Source organism: Macaca nemestrina, chromosome 9, assembly GCF_043159975.1.
Source record: "Macaca nemestrina isolate mMacNem1 chromosome 9, mMacNem.hap1, whole genome shotgun sequence".
Classification (NCBI taxonomy): Eukaryota; Metazoa; Chordata; class Mammalia; order Primates; family Cercopithecidae; genus Macaca; species Macaca nemestrina.
The window spans coordinates 32,833,214-32,860,407 of record NC_092133.1 but is presented as its reverse complement, the minus strand read 5'-3'; the positions used below and the strand labels follow the sequence as shown (position 1 = coordinate 32,860,407).

General features: G+C 38.6%; 1 protein-coding gene across 6 annotated transcripts in view; it reads left to right on the top strand.

Moving 5' to 3' along the window:
- Nucleotides 1-27,194, top strand: part of LOC105478385 (SMC5-SMC6 complex localization factor 2) — a 65,122-nt gene that overhangs the window by 14,103 nt on the left and 23,825 nt on the right. For 4 of the 6 annotated variants that reach the window (XM_011735625.3, XM_011735622.2, XM_011735621.2 and 1 more), the window contains exons 2-11: nt 1,444-1,487; nt 2,022-2,755; nt 3,838-3,895; nt 9,471-10,459; nt 11,431-11,501; nt 14,410-14,532; nt 14,931-15,098; nt 16,406-16,508; nt 23,392-23,467; nt 24,579-24,720. In XM_011735625.3, the coding sequence (XP_011733927.2) occupies nt 2,030-2,755; nt 3,838-3,895; nt 9,471-10,459; nt 11,431-11,501; nt 14,410-14,532; nt 14,931-15,098; nt 16,406-16,508; nt 23,392-23,467; nt 24,579-24,720 (2,456 nt within the window). In that variant the 5' untranslated portion in view covers nt 1,444-1,487; nt 2,022-2,029. The other 2 variants (XM_011735623.2, XM_071069260.1) reach the window with 2 other exon arrangements.

The window sequence follows — 27,194 nt, the reverse complement described above, 5'->3', positions numbered from 1 at the left end:
TTCTGGGTCCCTTCCCATCTCTCCTCAATCAATAACAAGGCGTCATCCTTCTCCTCTTTGCAGAACCTCCAGCATTTACTCTGGTGGAGTTAATTTGCCTAGTGTAATTTATGTAAGCAAATGCATATATTCTTCCATAGCCTGTCACTCATATTCATCTCATAAGCACTCAGCTTTTATACCAACATCTCAAACAAGCATGATGGACTTGGTAAACCAGTAAAGATGTGCATTGCTCTTCTAATGCGACCAGTAAAGTGTACAATAAGCGTAACCTTCAAGAAGCTTGAATTGTTGGAGTTTTCACTGAGCATTCCAACCTCATAGTGGATGAATGTTTAGGAAAATCAATAGTCTATAGCTTATTCTCTTTCAGTAAAATGATACATTTTAGCAAAATTTACCAGAAAGTTAATTTTTTGCTCAGCATATCATAACATCCCACTTTTTGCAGCTGACACCTCTAAATACAGTGAACAAATCAGAATGTGAATTCTGATAACGGATTCCTATTTCACTTTAGCATTATTGCCAATGTCAGAACTTGATTAGTTAAACCAGATAGTGAAAAATCCAGTCGTTAGGGTACAGAAATTTAAAAATTAATTTGGTTTTTGTTATTCTTGTTAACTTTCTTCCTTTTCTCCTTGTGTTTTTCCCAAGCAATGTGTTATTTTTGTAACTATTTTAAGGATTCTTTGATAAAAAATTAAGAATTTGAAACTATTTAGTCATGACAGTTCATTCTAATTTCTGCTGTTACTTGGATTAGCATCTTAAAGTAATGTATAAAGAGGGTAGCATAAGTTTGGTACTTTTCTTCCTTTGTCCAGCGAAATCCTCTTCAACTGATTCCTTAGATCAGCCAAATCACCCATATTGCCGTTCTACCATCTACTGTTCTACTCTTGTTATGAGAGTCTGTTCAGGTTTTACTCCATTTTTATAATCCCCATTATTCATTTGGCATACATCTATTGAGGGTTTTTTTTTTTAGCTTTTTATTCTGAATTTTAAAACACCCCTGTGCTTAGATACTAATTAGTTATTTTGTATCAATGTCTGCAGAGAACAAGTAGGTTCATGTGCTTATACCCAAGATGTTGCATTTTACCATGTAGCTGTGAGCATTTCGGTCTTAAGAAGCATTCTGTACTGATTCCTTGGGTCTACACACCAGTCTTACCTATTTAAGTACTGTAAATAACATAAACCTCAGTTGTATTTTTATAAATGAACTCCTATAGGAAGTGATACATTATATTTTCTGTTTTTTAAATCAACAGTTTAACAAAGCATTGTTACCGTTGTCAGAACTTTATTAGTTAAACCAAGCAGTGAAATCCAGCCTTTATTTTATAACTCTAACTTTCTCCATTTAATCTGAATTATGGAGGTTTTAATATTTGCTTATATGATGCCATATTATGCTTTTATTTTCAGGAAGCAGTCAATTATAGATTTCTTCAAACCAGCTTCAGAACAAGGTATGTACACTGTTGAAGCATTTTTTGTGGGCTAATTTGGGGGTGAGGAGAGAGACAGATTCAACTTTAAAACCTACTCTAAACTGTTTTAGTAAACGTAGTGTTCAAAATTGGAAATAAAATGAAGATGCAGTATTTTTTTTTAACAAGGATAAACTGAAGTTCTAAATATCATGAGGAGAGTCTTTTTGCTATTGTGTTTTCTTACGTTTAAAATTTATTCTAGTCAAAAATTTAATGTTCATAATACATATTATTTTAATTATCTAATACAGCAATTTATAGAGCCATAGGGAGGTTATATGATGTACCAAAAGAGAGCTTTATGAAACTAAGGCTTTTAACAAATAAATCATGTCTTAATTTCTCCTGTACCCCCCAATAAAGTGTGTATCATTATCCAAGTTGTTGGTTTGAAAATTTTTGTGGTAACATTAGTATAGTTTATATTTTAAACATTAATAATTTAGAGAAATGTTAAATATTTTACTTTTAGTAACATGCAATTTGTATGTGTTTTAATTGGCTATTTAGAGAGACACATGTTGGATTCACCACAAAAATCAAACATCAAATATGGAGGAAGTAGATTGTCTATCACTGGGACAGAGCAGTTTGAAAGGAAACTATCCTCACCAAAAAAATCTAAACCCAAAAGGGTGCCACCAGAAAAGAGCCCTATTATAGAAGCTTTCATGAAAGGTGTTAAAGAGCATCATGAAGATCATGGTATACATGAGTCACGTCGGCCTTGTGTGTCAGTAGCCTCCAAATATTTAGCCAAAGGAACAAATATCTATGTTCCTTCTTCATATCGCTTGCCAAAGGAGATGAAGTCACTAAAGAAAAAACATCGATCCCCAGAAAGAAGGAAGTCACTATTCATTCATGAAAATAGTGAGAAGAATGATAGAGATCGAGGCAAAACCAATGCGGACTCCAAAAAGCAGACCACAGTAGCAGAAGCTGACATCTTCAAGAACAGCTCCAGAAGTCTTAGCAGCAGGAGCAGCCTGTCCAGGCACCACCCGGGAGAAAGCCCACTGGGAGCTAAATTCCAGTTGTCACTAGCTTCTTACTGCAGAGAACGAGAACTAAAGAGGTTGAGAAAGGAGCAAATGGAGCAGAGAATCAACTCCGAAAATTCTTTCTCAGAAGCAGGCAATCTTTCCTTAAAATCTTCTAGTATAGAAAGAAAATATAAACCAAGGCAGGAACCAAGTAAACAGAATGATGTCATACCTGGAAAGAACAATCTGTCAAATGTGGTATGTGTAAGAATTATTGAATTAGCATTGCTACTGCTATATCACATTTAGAATACTAAATTTAAAAGTATTTAAGAGTTGTTACATCACATTGATGTCTTTCCTGAAGGAAATATTTATGCACAGTTTGTGTAGAAGCTGGTTTCATTAGGTTTCCTCCAGTTGCCCTTCATCGAACTCAGTAAAGCAGTGTTTCTTATCCATAGTTTTTTCAGACCAGGAACAAAGATCTTTTTTAGTCAGAAAAGTAAGCATTCTTTTTTTTTAAGGCAAGTATAGTCTTATTTGTTTATTTGTAAACAGTCTTGCTGTGTCACTCATGCTGGAGTGCTGTGGCATGATCATGTCTCATTGCAGTCTCAAACTCCTGGGCTCAAATGATGCTCTCACCTCAGCTTCCCAAGTAGCTGAGACTACGGGTACATGCCACCATATTTGACTAATTTTTGTATTTTTTTGTAGAGACAGGGTCTCCCTATACTGCCCAGGCTGGCCTTGAACTGCTAGCCTCAAGTGATCCTTCTGCTTCCTGCACTTTGGGAGGCCTAGGTGGAAGGATTGCTTGAGCTCAGGAGTTTGAGACCAGCCGGAGCAACGTAGCGAGACCTTGGCTCTACTAAAAATAAATAAATAAATAACCAGTCATGGTGGCATGTGCCTGTTGTCCTAGCTACTTAGGAGGCTAAGGTGGGAGGCTCGCTTGAGCGCAGGAGATTAAGGTTGCAGTGAGCTTGCACTGCAGCCTGGGTGACTCCAGCCTGGGTGACAGAGCAAGACCTTATCTCAAAAATACACTGTTCTAATATAATATTATTCTTGAATTATTGACATAAATGTAAATCAGCATTATGAAAACTGACTTCATTTTTATGATATTTTTCCATTTTTATGATACAAATGCCCTTAATTTTTATGATAAAAACCTTAAGATCTTTATTTTATTATAGACATTAGGCTTTGCCTCCAAATGTGGGTGCTTGCCTTATTCAATCTAGAAATTTGTGTTTAAATGTTAGGAAGAATGCCTTCACATTCTTTGCTGTTCCCAACACTTAATTAATTTTATCTCATTGTGCTCATAGGAAAATGAACATCTCTCAAGAAAAAGATCCTCTTCTGACTCATGGGAACCTACTTCAGGTAGAATCAAAATTAAATTTATGAATTTCTAAATAAATTTCCATTTTAATGGCACTGCTTTTTAAAACAAATTTGTTTAAATATGCAGTTCCCTTCTTGGGGGTGAATTCAGTGTCTCATATTACTTAAGAGTTTGGTAAAATCATAATAAAAAAGAATAGTCCCTGAATCTAGTACTTAAGATTTGGGTTTGTTTTTGAGACAGGGTCTTATTCTTTGTTACCCAGAATGGGATGCAGTGGCATCATCACGACTCACTGCAAGCCTTGACCTCCTGGGTTCAAATGATTCTCCTACCTCAGCTTGCTGAGTAGCTGGGACTACAGATGTGGGCCACTATGCCTGGTTAATTTCTTGTATTTTTGTAGAGATGAGGTTTCGCCATGTTGCCCAGGATAATCTCAAACTCCTGGGCTCAAGTGATTCTCCTGCCTTGGCCTTCCAAAGTGCTAGGATTACAGGTATGAGCCACCATGCCTGACCTAGTATGTATAATTTGTAATCTGTCTTGAATCTTCTCTGCCTTCTTCAGGAGTTCCTAACAGTATGTTTCTCATACTGGTATTCAGTGTTGTCTCCTGAATCCTTGGCTACATCAAGGAAACATAATCTTATAATCTTGGAATTGTAGACTGAGGTCTTGGTATTATGTTGAAGATGCTTTGTATAAGGTTGAAACTGTTACCGTGATAAAAAGCAGTGTTCTCTAATATTTCAAATACAAGGATCCCTTTTTAATGTTAAATTTCAAGGATATCTACATGACATTAGTTTGTACTTTTAGCATCTAATGATTGAAAAAAAATAAAATAATAAGCCTACTGTTAATTCAGTACATTTTATCGTTTTTTAAAACTAGAAAATAGAAGATTCAAGCACAAACACTGCAGAAGTTTGCAACAAGAAATGAAAGGTCTCCATAACTAACAACAGTTAATAGTCTAGTGTATCAGATTTTTTTCCTGATATGATTATACACTTTGAAAAACAGGGAGATTCCCACATTCAGTAAGATACATTGGACATAATAATAGCTGACTTTCATTGAGTACCTACTGCGTGCTATGCCATTTTATGTGCTTTTAATTCATTTGAACCTTATAACTTTATTATGGTGGTTTACTTTTAGAGATGGAAAAGCAGAAGTACAGAGAGACAGTTCTAACTCCTCCTTCAGGTTTCATCTACTCCTTCATTTTATTTGTATTTTATTTTATTTTATTTTATTTTATTTTTTTTTTTTTTTTTTTTTTTTTTTTTTTTTTTTTTTTGAGATGGAGTCTCACGCTGTTGCCCAGGCTGGAGTGCAGTGGCGCGATCTCGGCTCACTGCAAGCTCCGCCTCCCGGGTTCCCGCCATTCTCCTGCCTCAGCCTCCTGAGTAGCTGGGACTACAGGCGCCCGCCACCGCGCCCAGCTAATTTTTTTGTATTTTTAGTAGAGACGGGGTTTCACTGTGGTCTCGATCTCCTGACCTTGTGATCCGCCCGCCTCGGCCTCCCAAAGTGCTGGGATTACAGGCTTGAGCCACCGCGCCCGGCCTTTATTTGTATTTTAGAGGTACATTGCATTTTGACCAAGCACCCTCAACTAGTAAAATCAATCTTCAATAGAAGGAACTTCTAGGATACAGGAATAAATCTAAAGTTTTATGTGTTTTTTGTTTATTTAATTTTTATAATGTTGCTGATTTTATGACCAAATTTTAATGAATTTTGACATTATTGTACAAGAACAGGAATTTCTCAGCCAGGAGATTGCTTCTTCACTCACTGTATTGCACATTTTTAATACTAAATACATGATCACTTTGCACCAAAGTTAATGGAAGAACAAAATATTATTTTATATAAGGGGCTGCTACTGGTGGTGTGGCTACCACATTATTCCTTTTCTTTTTTCTCTGACTTAAGATTTTAAAAACTTTTGATTTCCTGGATTTGCAAATTTCATTCATGGTGGCTAAAGTATAAGTTTCATTTATATAATCCCACCTAGCAAAGTTTTTGAGTACTGCTTGGAAAAGATGCTTTCTACATATTTTCAGAGGCTGACTTATGATGGTTGCCTTCACTTACATTTTTATTACTAATATTTCTGCATGTATTTCATAATCACTAGTAATTATAGCATTATACTCTTAATAAATATACATTTATACTTCAGTTGACTAACATCAACAGAATTTCAGCATATAAAGGACAAGGGGTTATTTCACTCTAGATAGCATGAAGAATGCTTATTGTGTCTGATGGCAAAGTTATTAAAAAAATCCAGGCCAGGCACGGTGGTTCATGCCTGTAATCCCAGCACTTTGGGAGGCCGATGCAGGTGGATCACCTGAGGTCAGGAGTTCGAGACCAGCCTGGCCAACATGGTGAAACCTCGTCTCTACTAAAAATACAAAAATTAGCTGGGCATGGTGCCCATGCCTGTAATCCCAGCTACTCAGGAGGCCAAGGCAGGAAAATTGCTTGAACCTGGAAGGCGGAGGTTGCAGTGAGCGGAGATGGTGCCACTGCACTCCAGCCTGGGTGACAGAGCAAGTACTCAATCTCAAAAAAAATAAATAAAAATAAAAATCCAAATGGTATGTCTTGCTCATCTTGTTAATACACTTATCAATTGTCATGGTGATGTATGTAATAACGCAATCATTAATCACATACAAGTTCAGGGATTTCAGAAGTAATGTTAGCATAGGCATTTGGCCCTTTGGTCTTCTAGAGCCCTGTCTTTTGGCTGAATTCTGAGGTGAAATTTAATCCATTGCTCATACATTTCATAACTGATTAATAACCAATCACCTATTAATGGCCATTGGATTTCTCCTTTTGCTTAAGATGGAGTCTCACTGTTTCCTAGGCTGGAGTGCAGTGGTGCGAGTATAATTCACTCGCAGCATTGAACTCCTGGGCTCAAGCAATCCTCCTGTCTCAGCCTCCCAAAGTGCTGGGATTACGGGGTGAGCCACCCTCCTTTCTTTTTACCAACTCAATCTCTCTCTTATATGAATATTTTATGTATTAGTATATTTGAAATATTTGAAAAGTTGTAAAACAAATATTCTCTACAGGCTGAACAAAGGATACAAAAATAATTATGAACATTTTGCAATTAATCACCTGACCTGAAGAGCTTGCTAAAGGGGATCCTACCTGCAGTACCAATTCACTTTTCTCTAATTCTAGATTATGAAACCTCGTAATAAGCTGACTTATCCTAAACATCTTCTACAAACAGTGTTTGTCTCCTCCTGGATCAACCCTGGATAATTCCTGAGCAAAGCAGGAATTTCTCCTCATTTATTGCTGTATTTAAATTATCTGACTTCTCTAGAAAAATGGAACAGAACTCAAACTGGCAGCTCTGTAGCTCATTTTTTGTAATCTCATACTTAAAAGTGTGGTAATCAGTACCCCAAATCTTCTCTTTTGTTTAGTCATGTAATTTCTCATCCTGTGACCCCTGTCCTTTTTTATAAGACATTTAACCCCGGAAAACTGAATGGATTGGAATGATTTCCTCGAGTAATGGGAGATATCTGTAAAAGAACAGAGATAAGGGCATTTGTTAATTAATTAGTTAATTTCATTTTTATAAATTGAATTTTTCAGATTATATATTGATCAAGCTATCCAAATCATAACTGCTTAACTCTCAAGTTTGGTTTTGGGGGGCTTTATTTTATTTTACTTATTTTGACACAAGGTCTCACTCTGGTGCCCAGGCTGGAGTGCAGTGGCACAATTATAGCACATTGTAACCTTACGGGGCTCAAGCAGTCCTCCCACCTCAGCCTGCCAAGTAGGTGGGACTACAGGCACATGCCACCGCACCCGGCTAATTTTTGTAGTTTTTGTTGAGACAGTGTTTCACCATGTTGCCTAAGCTGGTCTCAAACTGCTGAGCTCAAGTGATCCTCCTGCCTCAGCCTCCCAAAGTGCTGGGATTATAGGCATGAGCCACTGGACATGGCCAAAAGATAAGAAATTTTCTGAGTAGAGAAGGGATTGATGGGGTTGTACTTTTTGTAGAGGCAGGGTTTCGCCTGAGCTCACGAACTCCCGCCTTAGCCTCCCAAAGTTCTTGTATTACAGGCATGAGCCACTGTGCCTAGCCATTTTGGGTTTTTCAAGCAAACTCTTGGGGAGTGGAGACATCTGTCCATGTGCAGAAAATTTGATTTAGGGAAATCTGGTTTGGGGATAACCAATTGTATAAATAGTGAATTTTGTTGTTGTTGTTGTTGTTATTTTGTTTTTTTGAGGTGAAGTCTTGCTTTGGTACTTAGGCTGGTCTTGAACTCCTGGGCTCAAGTTATCTTACCACCTCAGCCTCCTGAGTAGCTGGGACTGTATAGGCACACACCACTGCACCAGGTTAAAGTGAATTTTTTTTTTTTTAAATGGAGTCTCGCTCTGGTGCCCAGGCTGGCGTGCAGTGGCGCCATCTCAACTCAGTGCAACCTCCACCTCCCAGGTTCAAGCGATTCTCCTGCGTTGGCCTCCCAAGTAGCTGGGAGTACAGGCACGCACCACCATGCCGGGCTGATTTTTGTATTTTCAGTAGAGACAGGGTTTCGCCATGTTGGCCAGGCTGGTCTCAAACTCCTGACCTCAAATGGTCTGCCTACCTCGGCCTCCCAAAATGCTGGGATTACAGGTTTGGCCCACTGCACTCAGCCCACAATATGAATTTTTAAAAACTGGTTCATTCAAATGTATGTGGTTATTAAAGTACTTCAGGATGGGGCTATAATAAACATAGCTTACATTAGTTTCCTAGGGCTGCCATAACAAAGTGCCAAAACCAGGGTGTCTTAAAAGAACAAAGTATTGTTTCACAGTTCTGGAAGCTAGAAGTTTAAAATCAGGATATCAATAGGGCCATGATGTCTCTGGCAACTCTAGGGGAGAATACTTCCTTACCTCTTCTAGCTTCTGGCTTTTGCCTGCAATCTTTGGCATTTCTTGACTTAGAGCTGCATCACTCCAGTCACACAGCATCTTTTCCTTGTGTATTTTCACTTTGTATTCCCTCTGTGCATGTCTGTCTTTGTCTCCAAATTTTCCCTTTTGTAAGTACACCAGTCATACTGCATTGGGACACACTGTGATTTTTTTTTTTTAATGAGAGATTAATATTTATCTGCCTTCAACTGCTTATCCTATATGTGTTTTAAAGTACTATACATTTAAATGTAGAAGTGTTACATTTCTGCAACCAGGTTGTCCTAGGTCTAAAAGAATTTCCAAAAGTGCCTATGGAATCCTTAACTTGGTACCAATATACAGTCGTTTGTTTTAGGGAGTGGCATCTTTAATTCTGTTAAGGTGGTAAACTTTTCATAGCTTTGGAATTAAAAATGAGCATTTGTCATTAGCTTTAAATTTCTTGGACACCAGTATTTATCCAGTTGATAAATAACATTAACTCTTTTTCTGCATTCCGTACATGGTGACTAATCTCAGCCTTAATACTTAGAATTTTAAACATTCTAGACACTCACTGAATAAACTTTATTAAAGTTGGAAAGTATATTTTTCACTAATCTAAGAAAAATTAAATTTTAGCAGGCGCTAAGCAGAATAAATTCCCTGAAAAAAGAAAAAGGAACTCTGTGGACTCAGATCTGAAAAGCACAAGAGAATCTATGATACCAAAAGCAAAAGAGTCCTTCCTTGAAAAGCGTCCTGATGGACCACATCACAAAGAAAAATTTATAAAACATATTGCACTGAAGACACCTGGTGATGTGTTACGCTTAGAAGATATATCCAAGGAACCGAATGATGAAACTGATCGCTCTTCTGCAGGCTTAGCACCTTCAAATTCTAGCCACCATTCTACCAGGAATAGTGACCAAATCCGAGTGGCAGGTGCCAAGGAGACTAAGATGCAGAAACCCCACTTACCTTTACCTCAGGAAAAATCTGCAATTAAAAAAGCTAGCAACCCTCAGAAAAATAAAACCACTAGCTCCATGACAAAGGAGAAGGAGACAAAACTACCTTTACTTTCCCATGTTCCAAGTGCTGGTTCCTCTCTAGTACCATTAAATGCTAAAAATTGTACTCTTCCAGTTTCTAAAAGAGATAAAGAGCGTTCCTCATCTAAAGAATGTTCTGGGCATTCTACAGAATCCACCAAACACAAGGAACACAAAGCAAAGACTAATAAGGCTGATTCTAATGTATCTTCAGGGAAAATTTCTGGGGGACCTTTGCGCTCAGAATATGGCACTCCTACAAAGTCTCCCCCTGCTGCTTTGGAAGTTGTGCCATGTGTCCCAAGCCCTGCAGCACCTTCAGATAAAGCCCCTTCAGAAAGAGAGAGTTCAGGAAATTCCAATGCAGGTAGCAGTGCACTGAAACGAAAACTAAGGGGTGATTTTGATAGTGATGAAGAAAGTTTAGGTTACAACCTAGACAGTGATGAGGAAGAGGAAACATTAAAGTCACTGGAAGAAATCATGGCTTTGAACTTCAATCAGACTCCTGCAACTACAGGAAAGCCTCCTGCTCTTTCCAAGGGGCTTAGATCTCAGTCATCAGACTACACAGTAAGTAGTTCTGTGACATTTATCTTTACTTGAAGAGGGAAAGATGATTAGTGAAAGGGGTGGATTTTTGGAACTTACTTTAAAATTTAGTGTTATAACTCATATTTGGACTGAAAATGGAATAATTCTTGTTTGGTAAATGAGTTTCCGTATCTTCAGTTTTATTACTGTTAAGTCAGTGGTCTCCAAACTCTTTTGATCACACACACTTTTATTAGTAAAAACAATTTTTGAGCATGCACCCCGACATATATGTATACCTTTAGATTACATGTACCACTATGATACTGTGTACTTTCTAAAGCATATGCAAAAACAGAATTTAAAAGGAAGAAGAGAAAAATAAGTATTTTCCTATAGAAGTTACGTAGAAGTTACTATAGACTAAGTTCTACTGGAGTCTCTATAGAAGTTCCATATAAATAGAAGTTCTATTATTTTCTTCCTGCACCCCAATGGATCACCTTGCACACCCCCTGCTTTGGAGACCACATCTGTAAATGAAGGTAGTGTGTAGAAATGTTGTTGATTGTGGTGTGCAATTTTATTTATAAAGTGCTTCATTCTATCTTGGGAATAAGCTGAATTAAATTCTAAGATGCCTGTAAAATTTGGTGGGGAAGGTGTTAATATTCCATGGTAACACCTAAAAATTAGTAAAAATTCTACTAAAATAGAATTTAAAAGTAAAGACAGGGTAGCCACAGAGTCCTTGAGTGTTTGCAGTCACATCTCAAAGTTAGCAGGGTTTTATAAGTACTGCCTTTCCTAATAGGTAGTAAAATCAATTTGTCTGCAGTGCAAAATACTGAATTTAAAGCATGATGGTGAAAATTATCCTTTAAGAAAGGTTTTATCCTGGCCCAGATTATTGAAATAGAAAATAGTCTTCCATACCCTTAATTACTTAAAACATCCCAGTTCTTCTACTAAGACATGTTGTAAAGTATTTCTAAATTTTCTTGTTTTAGGAACATGTTCATCCTGGAACTTACACAAATACCTTAGAGCGTCTAGTGAAGGAAATGGAAGACACACAAAGGTTCGTTAGCATAAAGATTAATTTGCTAAATTTAACATTCTGCTTGTTTGTGTGGCTTACTTTTAATTTACCTTTTTTAAAAAATCGTGAGAAATTAGCATGCATTTTGGACTCTGTTGTCAACTGTGTTAGAATAAGATATGTTGGCTGGACACAGTGGCTCATGCCTATAATCACAGCACTTTGGGAGACAGGCAAGATTACTTGAGCCCAGGAATTCAAGGCTGTGGTGAGCAGTGATGGCGCCACTTCACTCCAGCCCGGGTGGCAGAGTGAGACCCCATCTCAAATGAAAAAAAGAGGCCTGGTATGGTGGCTCATGCCTGTAATCCAATACTTTAGGAGGCCAAAGCAAGCGGATCTCTTGAGCCCAGGAGTTTGAGACCAGCCTGGGCAACATGGTGAAACCCCATCTCTACAAAAAATACAAAAATTAGCCAGTCATGATGCCACATGCCTCTGGTCCCAGCTACTCAACAGGCCGAGGTGGGAGGATCACCTGAGCCCAAGGAGGTCAAGGCTGCAGTGAGCTGTGATTGAGTCACTGCACTCCAGTCTGGGTGGCAGAATAAGACCCTGTCTCAAAAAAAAGAAAAAAAAAAGGAGTAAGACGGGCTCTCTTCTTCATAGACTAGATCAAAAGATCCAGGTTTTTATAGTATACTGGAGTAACTAATAATATAAATTCCTCTCTGTTTATTACAACTAGTATCTGATAGCTGAAATTCTAGATCGAAAGTGTGGGTAGAATTTTTTGTGTTTTTTTAAATGGAAAATACATATAAAATTTACCATTTTAACCATTTTTACATGTACAGTTCAGTGTACATGTAAAAATTAAGTACATTTATATGTTGTGCAACCATTACCACCATCTAGCTTCAGAACTTTTTCATTGTTCCAAACTGAAACTCCATATCCATTAAACAATAACTCCCCATTCTCCCCTTCCTCCCACCCTCAGCAACTACCCTTCTACTTTGTCTCTATGAAATTGACTGTTTTAGGTACCTCATGTAAGTGATATTATATTTGTCCTTTTATGACTGTCTTATTTCATTTAGGGCAGTGTCTTCAGAGTTCATTCATATTGTAGCATGTGTCAGAATTTCCATTCTTTTTAAAGCTGATAATTCCATTGTATTATGTCTATAACACATTTTCTTTAGTCATCTGTCAGTGGACCTTTGGATTGCTTCCACTTTTTGGCTACTGTGAATAATGCTGCTATGAACATGGGTATACAAATCTCTCTTCAGGTCTCTCCTTTAAATTCTGTTGGGCATATATACACATAAGTGGACTTACTGGATTATATGGTAATTCCATTTAATTTTTTGAGGTACCGCCACACTGTTTTCCACAATGGCTGCACCATTGCACATCTGCACCAACAGTGAACAAGGGTTCCAGTTTCTCCACATCTTTGCCAACACATTATTTTTTTCTATGTTTTTTGTTTGTTTGTTTTGATAATAGCCATCCTAATAGTAAAGTGGTATCTCCTTATTGTTTGGTTTGCCTTCCCTAATGACTAATGATGTTAACATATTTTCATGTGCTTATTGGCCATTTGTTATACAAGTGGAGAAATGTCTTTTCAGGTTCTTTGCCTGTTTTTAATTGGGTTGTTTGGTGGGTGGGGGGTTCACACAGGTAGAATTTTCTGAAATATTTCTATCAAGTTACTCTTTTGAGGAAAAAGTTTAGAATGATGATGGACACCGCTCTCCCCGCACTGCCCGCCCACCACACACACACATGAGAGAGAGATCAAAAAGTTGAGAATCATAATGATCTTAATGAAATTTATGTGACTAATTATGGACAGGTTTTGCTAGTAAGAGGGGAAAAATATATTCCTTGTTAATTCAAGGAATGTCCTTGAACATACCCTGGAGAACTTCACTAACAGCTTAGCTGACTTGATTACATAGAAGTTGGTATGTGCTACATATCTCAAATTTGATAACCAAGTAACTAACTTTAGGAATTTTTCAGATGATTAGTAGTTCAAAAGCTTCCTCCTTTCTGAATTTAATTAGAGAACTTGTCTGTATTGTAAAATTCTTTAAATATTTCATGAATTCTTGTGATCTGTGATATGGAATCTGAAGTTCCTCCTTTAAAATCAAGCACTTCACAAATGAAAGATAGGGGTACTAGTTTAATCGAATGATTGACCCTTTTCTGTAACGATAGAACAGTACATTTACTAGTTATTTACTCTTCAGCTGTACTTATCCACTGTTTGTGGCTGGGGTAAGAACCTTGTTTAAAATAACTTAATCTGGGAGAGGCAGTATAAGCAAGGACTCTGGAGCTAGACTCTCTGGCTATGAATCCCACATTCTTGCATTACAAGCTCTTGCAAGTTACTTTGCTTTTCTAATGTCAGTTTTCTTATCTATAAAAGGTGTATAAACTACTACATGGGGTTGTTGTGAGGGTTAAAAGAATTAATATGTAAAGCCCTTAGTACAGTGCCTGTCACATATTAAGTGCTTGGTAAGTGTTAGGTGTTGTGATGATGATGACAGTGACAACTACTGCTAGAAAGCCTAGTTAACTTACCAGGGTTTTTTTCCCATTCTGTAAGTGGTTTGGACAGATCATTCTTGAAGTTCTAGCTTTATGGAAATCCTCAACTCTTTTATGCAATGGAACACTATTCTAATGCCACACTGGTAACTGGGTAAAAACCTAGCACCTAAAATATATCTATTTTCATGAAAATTGTACATCATGATGTATTTGGGAGACATAATTTGACCTATAGTATAACAAAATTTGTCATATACCAGGGTACTTAATAAGGGTTTTCTTTGTGCTGCTTTTAGATATAAACTGAAGACTGTTTTTTAATATTCTTAGAGTAAACTGTTATAACATTCTTTCCAATTCTCAGGCTAGATGAACTGCAGAAGCAACTACAAGAAGACATAAGGCAAGGCCGAGGCATTAAATCCCCAATCAGAATTGGAGAAGAAGACAGTACAGATGATGAGGATGGCCTCTTAGAAGAGCACAGGTATAGCATTTTTCATAATGTATTTTACCCTATTAAAGTTTTTACATTTTTTTTTGTTTTGTTTTTGTAAAATAAATGGGCCATCGATGGCTGTTAGTGAATAATTTATGATAGGTTTCTAATCTGTCTGTGATGGGTTTGAAAGGCAAATGTTAGGACCAAGTTTCATCTTTTATTTTTCCTCCTGGTTATTGTTTCTTCTCACGTAGACACATTTAGTGGCTTTTGACTAACAGCTACAAAAAGTGGAAGAAGCAAAGCATACTTTTCTCATGCTAGTCTTCTAATTTGGGATTAACATTGGTTTAAAAAATAGTTTTCTTTGCACCCAGCTTTTAAATACAAAAGTATATGTAGTGTAACAATTTGGTATTGATTGACTTGTTTTTATGTTTCAGGGAATTTCTAAAGAAATTTTCAGTTACAATTGATGCTATTCCTGATCATCATCCAGGTGAAGAAATATTTAATTTCCTCAATTCTGGAAAAATTTTCAATCAGTATACCTTGGATTTAAGAGACTCTGGTTTTATTGGACAAAGTGCTGTAGAAAAACTTATTCTTAAGTAAGTAGAAAAATAGACATTTTACTTTTATATGTATAAAAAATTACTCTAAAACACTTCTGACTTATATAATCTTCTAAAAGGTTAATTTCTATTATGACCTATTAAGTTTCCTAATCCTCTTATTACTAGTGATCTTTATGTTTTCTTCTTTAATTATAGGAAGCAGTGTAGGATAGTTGTTTGACACATCGCATGCCTTTATTAATTAGGATTGAGATCAGTATATAATAACAGTGACTGTCAAAATAATAGTGGTTTAAACAAGAAGTGTATTTGAAAGAAGTATAAAAGTAGCAAGTCCAGGGCTGGAGTGCCAGTTTTACCATATAATCTTTCTTCTCCAGCATTCTTAGCACCTAGCTTCGGGTGCTATTAGAGCTCCATCCTTTAGTTCAAATTCCCAGAAATTCCACACAGCATTTCCACACACTCTAAGTTAGTTGAATAGAACTTAGTCAATATGGCCACACTTGGCCACAAGGGAAGCCAGAGAGTGATGTTTATTTCAGGCAGCTAGTGTTCGCAGCTACAAATCAGGGTTCAGTTACCAAGAAGAGAGGGAAAAATAGATGCTGGGATGTGCAGCTAGTAATCTCCACCACAATGCCCAAACTGATCTAATTTCTCTCAGTGCATGATATCTCAGCTCTAGAGAGATCACATCAGTTTTGCTGCCAATTTTTTAAAGTACTTCCCCAGTCTGAGACTTGATAGGCTGTCTCTCAACACTACCAGCAAATATAGCTTTGTCTACCAGTTAAATATGGAGCCTAGCCAACAGATTGGATCAGCTTTAGGCCATCAATTCAATTTATTTTATGAGTAACTCATCCATATTTGTGTAGAGTCCACCTCCATGGACTGAAGACGATTTGCTTGCTCATTTCTCTGATTATGTCAGATGTGATGGTGGTGGTGGTGATAGTAGAAGTATTTTGCCATGGCCGGGCACGGTGGCTCAAGCCTGTAATCCCAGCACTTTGGGAGGCCGAGACGGGCGGATCGCGAGGTCAGGAGATCGAGACCATCCTGGCTAACACGGTGAAACCCCGTCTCTACTAAAAAATACAAAAAACTAGCCGGGCGAGGTGGCGGGCGCCTGTAGTCCCAGCTACTCGGGAGGCTGAGGCAGGAGAATGGCGTAAACCCGGGAGGCGGAGCTTGCAGTGAGCTGAGATCCGGCCACTGCACTCCAGCCTGGGCGACAGAGCGAGACTCCGTCTCAAAAAAAAAAATAAAATAAAAAATAAGAAGTATTTTGCCATGAAGTTAATAGTCATGTTGATTTTACTTTATTTTTTCAGATCGGGAAAAACAGATCAGATTTTTTTGACAACACAAGGTTTCCTTACATCTGCTTATCACTATGTCCAGTGTCCTGTCCCTGTGTTAAAGTGGCTATTTCGGGTAAGAGGAATGTTTGGAGGGTTATAGTTGCCTCCTACTATATTTCCAAGTCAAAAACTTTTAAATATAATTTTATTTGTACATTACTGCAGAAAAAAATTAATGTAGCACATCCATGATGTCAGTGACTTAGAATGTGGCAAAAAGAGTCAATGTAAAGAGATTATAAAGGAAGTGATAGTGTAGATAGTTGTACAGGACAGTCAGTGTTAGTTGTACCTGAACCCTTCATCACAGTGATAAATCACTATTATAGTTAGTTTTAGAAGGGATTGTCTAATGCTTACATACCTAAATTTCTTTTTAACGTTTTTTTCATGTTTATGGTGGTACCTGTATACATTTTCAGAATTTTAATTGTATACTAATATTTCCCCATTCGTATATATGGTTTTTTTGGATGCAAATCCAACTGATTCTTTTCCCCATTCATATTTAACGGTTAAATCCACTTAAATAATTATCATAAATTTAAGATATGATAATTCCACAAAGTTAATTCAATTGGTAACTTTTTAAATATCACTGGTATCATTGATGCTATGTATAGAGTTCTGGTATTACTCTAGATACTTTGGACCTTCATGCAGATTAATGTAGAAGTTTCTTACTCTTGACATTTGTATCACCCGGGCGCAGTGGCTAAGGCCTGTAATCCCAGCACTTTGGGAGGCCGAGGCGGGCGGATCACGAGGTCAGGAGTTGGAGATCAGCCTGGCCAACATGGTGAAACACTGTCTCTACTAAAAATACAAAAATTAGCCAGGTGTGGTAGTGAGCACCTGTAATCCCAGCTACTCAGGAGGCTGAGGCAGGAGAATTGCTGAACCCAGGAGGTGAAGTTTACAGTGAGCCAAGATCACACCATTGCACTCCAGCCTGGGGGACAGAGTGAGACTCTGTCTCCAAAAAACATTTGTATGGGAGAGCATGGAAGGGGCTTTTTCCTGTATAATAGCTTCTGTATCAACGAGTGCTATAGTAACTACCCAGTTAGATTGGAATTATCCTTCTTCCAAAGACAAGAATGATTATGAATGACAAGTTATTCTTGGCAGTGGCTCATGCCTGTAATTCTAGCACTTTGAGATACCAAGGCAGGAGGATTGCTAGTTCAAGACCAGCCTGGGTAACATAGCAAGACCACATCTGTTTAAAAAAAAAAAAAAAAAAAAGTTATTCTCAGGTTACTGAGTATTCTACTTTAATAAAATCATAAATGTGTGAAAAATATACATTCAGGAAAAAGGAATCGTAGTATAAAAGAGTCCTTTACAATAAGTGAGTGTTTGCCCTGGAAATCCTATAACAAAAAGGAAAAAAGTATCAATGTTATCAAAGAACTGCAGCTATATATAAAGTGAAAAGTGGGAAAACATGGAGTTCTACTCTGGGTTTTATGATAGCATCAAGAAATCTCGTATTTAGTGAGAACTGGAGAGATATTCCAGTACAGCCTTTCATTTGTTGTTTTATATAGTTGGCATTTTGAGTGCCAGCTGTGCCAGGCACTGGAGAGAACAGCAATGAAAAAATCAGTGTCTCTGATCTCATGAAGCCCACATGCTAATATAGAGGAGACAGACAATAAACAAGTGTGTGTGTATACATTAATAAGTGTATTATGTCGGATAAGTGCTATGAAGAAAACGTAGGGTAAGGTGGATACAGAGAGTACCAGGGTGAGAGAAAAAGTTTGCTTTTTTAAAGTGTAAAGTAGTTGAAGGTCTTGCTGTTAAGGCAAGATCCAAGTAAAGGAGTAGCTTGTCAATGTCACTCCTAAAGTGTTCCCTCACTGCCTCCACCGAAAATATGTGGACACATGCTCCAGATAAGGTCTGTCTTACCAGCAGTTTTCAGTGAGACTCTTGCCTATCTGAAGAAACCTACAAATTTCTACTTCTTACAGTTCAAAACTAATCATGCACCGTACTCCAGCCTGGGCAACAGAGCAAGACCCCATTTCAAAAAAAAAAAAAGAAAAACTTCATTTACTGTTGTGCCGGGGCTTCATTATTCTCTAATTGTATATATCGTTTCTTAAACCTCTGAGTAAGACTTTGCATTTATCTATGTTAATTTGCCTCTTGTTGATGTGGGTCCATCATTATAGCCATTCAAACCCTAATTATGACATACAAGCATACCTTCATTTAAGCAGTTTTTTAATAAATTTCATATTTATTTTCTGAAAACCAGACTAATCATTCAGTAAACACTTTCTCTGTGTAAGACACTTTGTCTCATTTCTCCTTTTTTGATTCCAAGTCAATTTTCATCATGGGAGGATTTACCAACTTGTAAGTATTTTTAGAAATTATGTCAATTCATTTTAATGCTATACTCCTAACTAGTATTTTGTAAGTTTAATTGTTAAAATGTAATTAAAATCCTTGCATTTTTGTGATTTTATCATGAGTATCTAAATGTAGTAGACCAGAAAAAGGTTAGAACTTTTTTTTTTAGCGATTTTCAAAAGGAATTCAGGTTTGATTGTGAAAATTTCGAGTAAAATGGAAAGGAGATTAAAATCTATTTATTTATTTGTTATTTATTTGTTTGTTTATTTTTGAGAGACAGTCTCACTCGGTCGCCCAGGCTGGAGTGCAGTGGTGTGATCTCTGCTCACTGCAACTTCCACCTCCTGGGTTCAAGCGATTCTCCTGCCTCAGCCTCTCAAGTAGCTGGGATTACAGGCCTGTGCCACCACACCTGGCTAAGTTTTGTATTTTTAGTAGAGACGGGGTTTCACCATGTTGGCCAGGCTGGCCTCGAATTCCTGGCCTTAAGTGATCCCCCCACCTCGGCCTCCCAAAGTTATGGGACTACAGGTGTGAGCCACCGCACCCAGCCTGAAATATTTTTAAAAAGAAGTTTCTGTCAGAATCTGTTTTGAGTGAACAATTTAAATTTTTTTTAATTAGAGTAAGAAGGCTGAACTCCTCCCAAGTCCTAATTTCTGGAGCTGTTACATTTTAGTCAGTGTTTTCTAGAGTATTCTCTGCATTCAAAAATTGCCATGTAACTTAACATAAACAGAACATGTGAATATTTCTTATAACTTGTTTATTTCAGATAGCAGTAAATTATTGAGCATTTCATCTCAGAGTATTGATATGTTGTCCTTTTCATTGGCTTCATAGTATTCCTTTGTTTAGGCTATACCATGATTTATTTAACTCAATCTCAACTGATAGACATTAGATTGCTGTATATACTCCTTTACACATTTACTTATCTGAAATCAATGTATTTCCCACCCTGGAATTTTTCACCCACCACAAAAAGACTGTTAGAAACCTTGTCCTATGTGTAACATGTTTGTGAATGGTGTTGCCTCCTAGTGGCAGAGCTTAGCGGCACAAACATCTGCATAGCAGAAGTTTTTTTTCCACATAGATTGTGTTCAGAATGACAGGCCATATGACTGATTGAAAGTAGAGTTCAGGTTACTCTTTACATTTTTATTTTATTTTATTTTATTTATTTATTTTTAAGACAGTGTCTCACTTGATCTCCCAGGCTGAAGTGCCGCAGTGGCGCAATCTCGGCTCACTGCAACCTCCACATCCCAGATTCAAGCGATTCTCCTGCCTCTGCCTCTCAAGTAGCTGGGATTACAGGCGCCCACCACCATGCCGGGCTAATTTTTTTTTTTTTTTTTTTTTTTGTATTTTTAGTAGAGATGGGGTTTCACCATGATGGCCAGGCTGCTCTCAAACTCATGACCTCAAGTGATCTGCCTGCCTCGGCCTCCCAAAGTGCTGGGATTACAGGTGTGAGCCACTGCACCTGGCAACCCCTTACGTTGTAAATCTTTTTTTTTTTTTTGAGATGGAGTCTCGCTCTGTTGTCCAGGCTGGGCTGGAGTGCAGTGGTGCAATCTCACCTCACTGCAACCTCCGCCTCCCGAGTTCATGCCATTCTCCTGCCTCAGCCTCCCAAGTAGCTGGGACTACAAGCGCCTGCCACCACGCCCGGTTAATTTTTTTAAAAAATATTTTTAGTAGAGACGGGGTTTCGCCATGTTAGTTAGGATGGTCTCCATCTCCTGACCTCATGATCTGCCCGCCTCAGCCTCCCAGAGTGCTGGGATTACAGACGTGAGCCACTGCACCCGGCTACACTTTAAATTTAAATGTATTATAATCCATGGCTTGTAAGCAAATGAAAAAGATAACAATAGAAATACAATATGTGTTCGTCTACAAATCCACTATAAAATTGCCTTGTTAAATGATTTAAAAATTTTTTAAACTTGAGATTTTTGTTCCCAAAAAATTGTCTTGTAAAAAGTGTCAGGCTGGGTGTGGTGACTCACATCTGTAATCCCAGCACTTTGGAAGGCCAAGGCAGGCTGATGACGAGGTCAGGAGTTTGAGACCACCCTGGCCAACATAGTGAAACCCAGTCTCTACTGAAAATACAAAAAATTATCCAGGCATGGTGGTGGGTGCCTGTAATCCCAGCTACTTGGGAGACTGAGGCAGGAGAATCACTTGAACCTAGGAGGTGGAGATTGCAGTGAGCCAAGATCGCGCCACTGCACTCCAGCCTGGGTGACAGTGCGAGACTCCGTCTCAAAAAAAAAAAAAAAAAAAGTTATATCAGAGGTTAGGTGCGGTGGCTCAAGCCTGTAATCCCAGCACTTTGAGAGGCTGAGATGGGTGGATCACTTCAGACCAGAAGTTCAAGACCAGCCTGATTAACATGGAGAAACCCTGTCTCTACTAAAAAATACAAAAATTAGCCAGCCTAATGGTGGCACAGGCCTGTAGACCCAACTACTTGGGAGGAGGAGGCACGAGAGTCGTCTGAACCTGGGAGGCAGAGGTTGCAGTCAGCCGAGGTTGCACCACTGCACTCCAGCCTGGGCGACAGAGTGAGACTCCGTCTCAAAAAAAACAAAGATATATTATTTGTCTCTAAATTCCTGTATGTAAAAAGGCGTTACAGGCATGCTATTTGCATCTAAATTCGTGTATGTAAAAAGACTAACTGGGTGAAAGTATAAAATAAAATAATAACTTCGTATAAATACTACCAATTAGTTGTTTTGGATTTTTTGGGCTTTTTTTTTTTTTTTTTTTGAGACAGGGTCTCCCTCTGCCACGCAGGCTGGAGTGCGGTGGTATGAATCACTGCTTGCTGCAGCCTCAGCCTCCCGAGTTCAAGTGATACTTCCGCCTCAGCCCCTCAAGTAGCTGGGACTATAGGTATGCACCACCACACCCAGCTAATTTTAAAAAATTTCTTGTAGAGGTGGGGCCCTGCCATGTTGCTCAGGCCAGTCTTGAACTCCTGGGCTCAAATGATCCTCCCACTGCAGCCTTCCAAAGTGCTGAGATTGCAGGTGTGAGACACTGCAGCTGGCCCTAGTTTAAAAGTTTTAACCAAATTGCACTCACATGAGGCATAAGACTACTTTCCTCCTTTCTAGTACTCCTATGAATGCAGGGTAGTATCAGTATTCTTGATCATTGCCAATTTAGAAGTCAATCAGTGACATCTTTTTTTTTTTTTTTTTTTGAGACGGAGTCTTGCTCAGTCGCCCAGGCTGGAGTGCAGTGGCACAATCTCACTGCAAGCTCCGCCTCCCGGGTTCACTCCATTCTCCTGCTTCAGCCTCCCGAGTAGCTGGGACTACAGGCGCCTGCCACCACCCGGCTAATTTTTTTTGTACTTTTAGTAGAGACGGGGTTTCACCATGTTAGCTAGGATGGTCTCGATCTCCTGACCTCGTGACCCACCCACCTTGGCCTCCCAAAGTGCTGGGATTACAGACGTGAGCCACCGGGCCTGGCCAATCAGTGATATCTTACTGTTTTTATTACATCTCTTTGATCTAGTGATATTGAGCATCTTTGAAAAACTATGTTGGTATATTATTTTGTATATTCGTATCTTATTAATTTGTGGTTTGATTTTTGCCTGCAGCCTTTTCCTTTATGGTTTTTTGGTTTCATGTCATGCTGTTTACTAAAAAGACATTTTTTGAAAGTTTCAAATGTTTTATTTGTCTAATTATAAATGACAGTTGTAAAAAACAAAAACAGCATGTTAGAATGTAAAGAGCTCTGACTTTAGAATTAAACTCCACATTCTCCACATATCATTTATATCAGTTGGGCAGAATATTTAATCTCTCTAAACCTATTTGCTCATATGTGTAATGAGTACCACTTCACAAGGCTATCATTAGTATTAAATGCACATAAAATGCCTTTATTTTATTTTATTTTATTTTACTTTATTTTATTTTTTTTTTTTTGAGACGGAGTCTCGCTGTGTCTCCCAGGCTGGAGTGCAGTGGCGTGATCTCGGCTCACTGCAAGCTCCGCCTCCTGGGTTCACGCCATTCTCCCGCCTCAGCCTCCCAAGTAGCTGAGACTACAGGCGCCCGCCACCACGCCCAGCTAGTTTTTTGTATTTTTAGTAGAGACGGGGTTTCACCATGTTAGCCAGGATAGTCTCGATCTCCTGACCTCGTGATCCACCCGCCTCGGCCTCCCAAAGTGCTGGGATTACAGGCTTGAGCCACCGCGCCCGGCCGCAATTTTATTTTTTATTTTTGTGACACGATCATGGCTCACTGCAACCTCCACCTCCTGGTCTCAACCAATCCTCCACTACAGGTGTGCACCACCACACCTGGCTAATTTTTGTATTTTTTGTAGAGATGGGGTTTCGCCATCTTGCACAGGCTGGTCTCAAACTCCTAAGCTCAAGGTATCCGCCCGCCTTAGCCTCACAAAGTGCTGGGATTACAGGCATGAACTGCTGCACCTGGCCCACATAAAACAACTTTATATGTGCCTAGCAAATAATGAATGTTTGTGTTTTCTTCCTTCTTAATACCCTGTCATTTCTCTGCTTTTGACAGATGATGTCAGTTCATACAGACTGTATTGTGTCAGTGCAGATTTTAAGTACACTGATGGAAATAACTATTAGAAATGGTAAGTATATCAACTTACTGCGATTTACAGTGTGTATTATTGGTTGCTATTTACATGGTATCTTTCATATTGCTAAATGTTAGTATATTTGGAAATATAGAATATAAAATTATTTTTCTAATCAAAAGTCATTTTTTTGTTTTTTTGAGACAGAATCTTGCTGTCGCCCAGGCTAACGTGCAGTGACACAATCTCAGCACTGCAACTCCCACCTTCCTGGTTCAAGCAATTCTCATGCCTCAGCTTCCTGAGTAGCTGGGACTACAGGCACATACCACTACACCCGGCTAATTGTTTTATATTTTAGTAGAGACGGGGTTTCACCATGCTGCCCAGGCTGGTCTCGAACTCCTGAGCTCAGGCAATCTACCCGCCTCGGTCTCCCAAAGTGCTAGGATTACAGGCATGAGCCACCTCACCCGACCTCAAAAGTCTTTAATAATGAAATGGAACTTCAGTTAAACAATGAGTATCTGAATTTTCCTACTTGCATTGAGAAAAGAGTATAAGATCTTGCAAGTGGAAGCCCTCACCTACTATTTACCAAATCATGGCTTACTTTGCTTGATAAGTGGAAATGGTTCCAAACTTACTTAGCCAACTAAGTTTAATTGGCTTATTGGTAAGCAGCAGTATTATACTGATAATATAGTAAGGCATATTGAAAGCATCCACTGCAAAGGTGTAACATTTGCTTTCTCATCTTTGAGAGCCCTTAAAAATAAAAGAAGCATGGTGGTTTACCTGTTTCATCTGTCTTGGGGATTGGGACTATAAAGGCAATGAAGATGATAGAAAATCTTTCTGTGTTATTGATAGTTGGGATTTTACCAGTGGTATTTCCAGCCGTTTTAAAACGTGTTACTTCCTTCTGAGTTACACCCTTTTATCCATCACTCTCAGATATTTTCTTTATGTCATTTTCTTCATTTTATTTGGAAATCTATAATTCCTATGATCAACCTATAACTATATTGTTAGCATAAAATTAGCAGCTGTCATTTGTATAAAACCATTGTAATTATTCATGTTTCACATGCAGACTGTCACCTTGCAAATGTGGGTTTGTAGACCACAGATTTAGAATGAAATGTTTTCTTCTGTTAATTAGATACCTTCAGTGACTCACCAGTTTGGCCCTGGATCCCATCATTGTCTGATATAGCAGCTGTGTTTTTCAATATGGGGATTGATTTTAGATCTTTGTTTCCCCTGGAGAATCTTCAGCCAGACTTTAATGAAGACTATCTAGTGTAAGTTTTCTCATCATAATTAACTCCAAAAATACCATTTCGTACAACTTACCTATAATTATAGCTAAAGTTTAATATTTATTTCTGATTTTTAAAAAGATCTCTCAAAGTTGAGATCAATCTTGAATTAGATACATTCTTAACATCTGTCTTAATCTAAAAGCCGTCATCATGTTTAGCAGGCAAACAATAGAAATATTCTCATAAAAGTTTTGTTTTCTTTTTACAAGACTTTCCATTGTTATTTAACATTGTTTTGGTGGAAGTATTGGCCAGAGTAATTAGACAAGAGACAAAAAACAAGAGATACAAAAATTGGAAAGGAGTTGCTGAAAGATTATTTGTAGATGTGAGTTAATCTAGACATAGAAGCCTAAGACTTGGGTGAAAAACTATGACAAATAACTAAGAAAATTTGGTGTGGGTGTCTGGGTATAAAAATAATAAACAGAAATCAATAACCTTCAGATATGTGAAGTGTAACTAGTTAAAAGATACACTGGGCTGGGTGTGGTGGCTTATACCTGTAATGCCAACATTTGGGGAGGCCAAGGCAGGAGAATCACTTGAGGCTGGGAATTGGAAGTTGCAGCGAGCTGTGATCACACCACAGTACTACAGCATGGGTGGCAGACTGAGACCTTGTCTTTAAAAAAAAAAAAAAAAAAGGTGGGGGCCAGGCACAGTGGCTCATGCCTGTAATCCCAACACTTTGGGAGGCCAAGGCAGGCGGATCACTTGAGGTCAGGAGTTCGAGAACAGCCTTACCAACATGATGAAACCGGATCTCTACTAAAAATACAAAAAAGTTAGCGGGGTGTAGTGGCACGCACCTTTAGTCCCAGCTACTTGGGAGGCTGAGGCAGGAGAATCGCTTAAACCTGGGTGGCAGAGGTTGCAGTGAGCCGAGATCACACCACTGCACTCCACCCTGGACGACAGAGTGAGACTCCATCTTAAAAAAAAAAAAAGGAAACTGGTTACAGACAAAGTATTAATTTCAAGTCAATAAGAAAAAGATCAATACCTATTAGAAAAATGGGCAGAGGAAATGAATAGACTGATCACAGAAAAGGGAATAAAAATGGAAAGGTAAAGGAAGTAAAAGAGGAAAAAGTTGAATATATTCACTTAAACATTATGAAAATTCTGTTTCCACTCCGTATAGGATCCCTGGTTACTCAGATGTAATCTGCATCTGAAAATATATTGGATAGCAACATTTCAGCTAGAGACTATGTTTCATCACTTTAAATAGGAAAAATAATGTTTATCCAGCCCATCCAAAAATCCCAACTATTTCCCCTAAATATTACAAGAATGTTCTTAAACACTTATATTTTAAAAGTTACCACATATTTCTGCATAATATAAACATTTAACATACTGCTACTTTATTATTTAACATTTAATGAACTCAGTAGTGTGTGGTAATTTTGTATGTGGTGTACAACAATTTGAATTTTTCTTACTGTAGTGAGCATGTACAGTAGTGGAAATAAACGGTGGTGGCTATAGTCACTGTTGTATAGTGGTGAGTAAAGATGGGCACAAACTTAACACAAGTGATCTGGTGAAGGAATGAGTGCTGTGTAACAAAATGCCTGTTTAAACAACATGAGCATGAGTCTGGAAATTGTGTGTGTGTGTGTGTGTGTTTGTTTGAGACAGGGTCTTGCTTTGTTGTGCAGGCTGGAGTGCAGTGACACAATGTCAGCTCACAGCAACCTCTGCCTCCCAGGCTCAAGTGATCTTCCCACCTCAGCCTCCCGAGTAGTTGAGACCACAGGTACTCACCACCACGCCCAGCTAATATTTTTTTATTTTTTGTGGAGACGGGGTTTTGCCATGTTGCCCAGGCTGGTCTGGAACTCCTGAGCTAAGACGATCCCCTGGCCTCAGCTTCCCAAACTGCTGGGATTACAGGCATGAGCCACTGCCTGGCTTGAACTTGTTAAGATCCTACCCCACTCGCTGTTCTCTTTCTTTTCTTTCTTTTCTTTTCTTCCCTTCCTTCCCCTCTGTCCCTCCCTGCCCTCCCTTCCTTCCCTTCCTTCCTTCCCTTTCCTCCCTTCTCTCCTTTCCCTTCCCTCCCTTCCCCTTCCCTAACTTCCCTCGCTTCCCCCCCTTCTCCTTCCCCTTCCCCTTCCCTCCTTCCTCCCTTCCACAAGATGAGGTCTTGGTCTGTCACTGAGGCTGGAGTGCAGTGACACAGTTATGGGTCATTGCACCCTCGAACTCCTGAGCTCAAGTGGCCCTCCTACCTCAGCTTCCTGAGTACCCTGGCACTACAGACACACACCACCATGCCTGGCCAATGTTTTTAAATTTTTTCATAGAGAATGGATCTGGCTATGTTGCCCAGGCTGGTCTCAAAATCCTGGGCTCAAGCATTCCTAACACCTTGACCTCCCAAAGTGCTGGGATTATGGGCATGAGCCACTGCACCTGGCCATCACTGTTCTTTTTTTAAC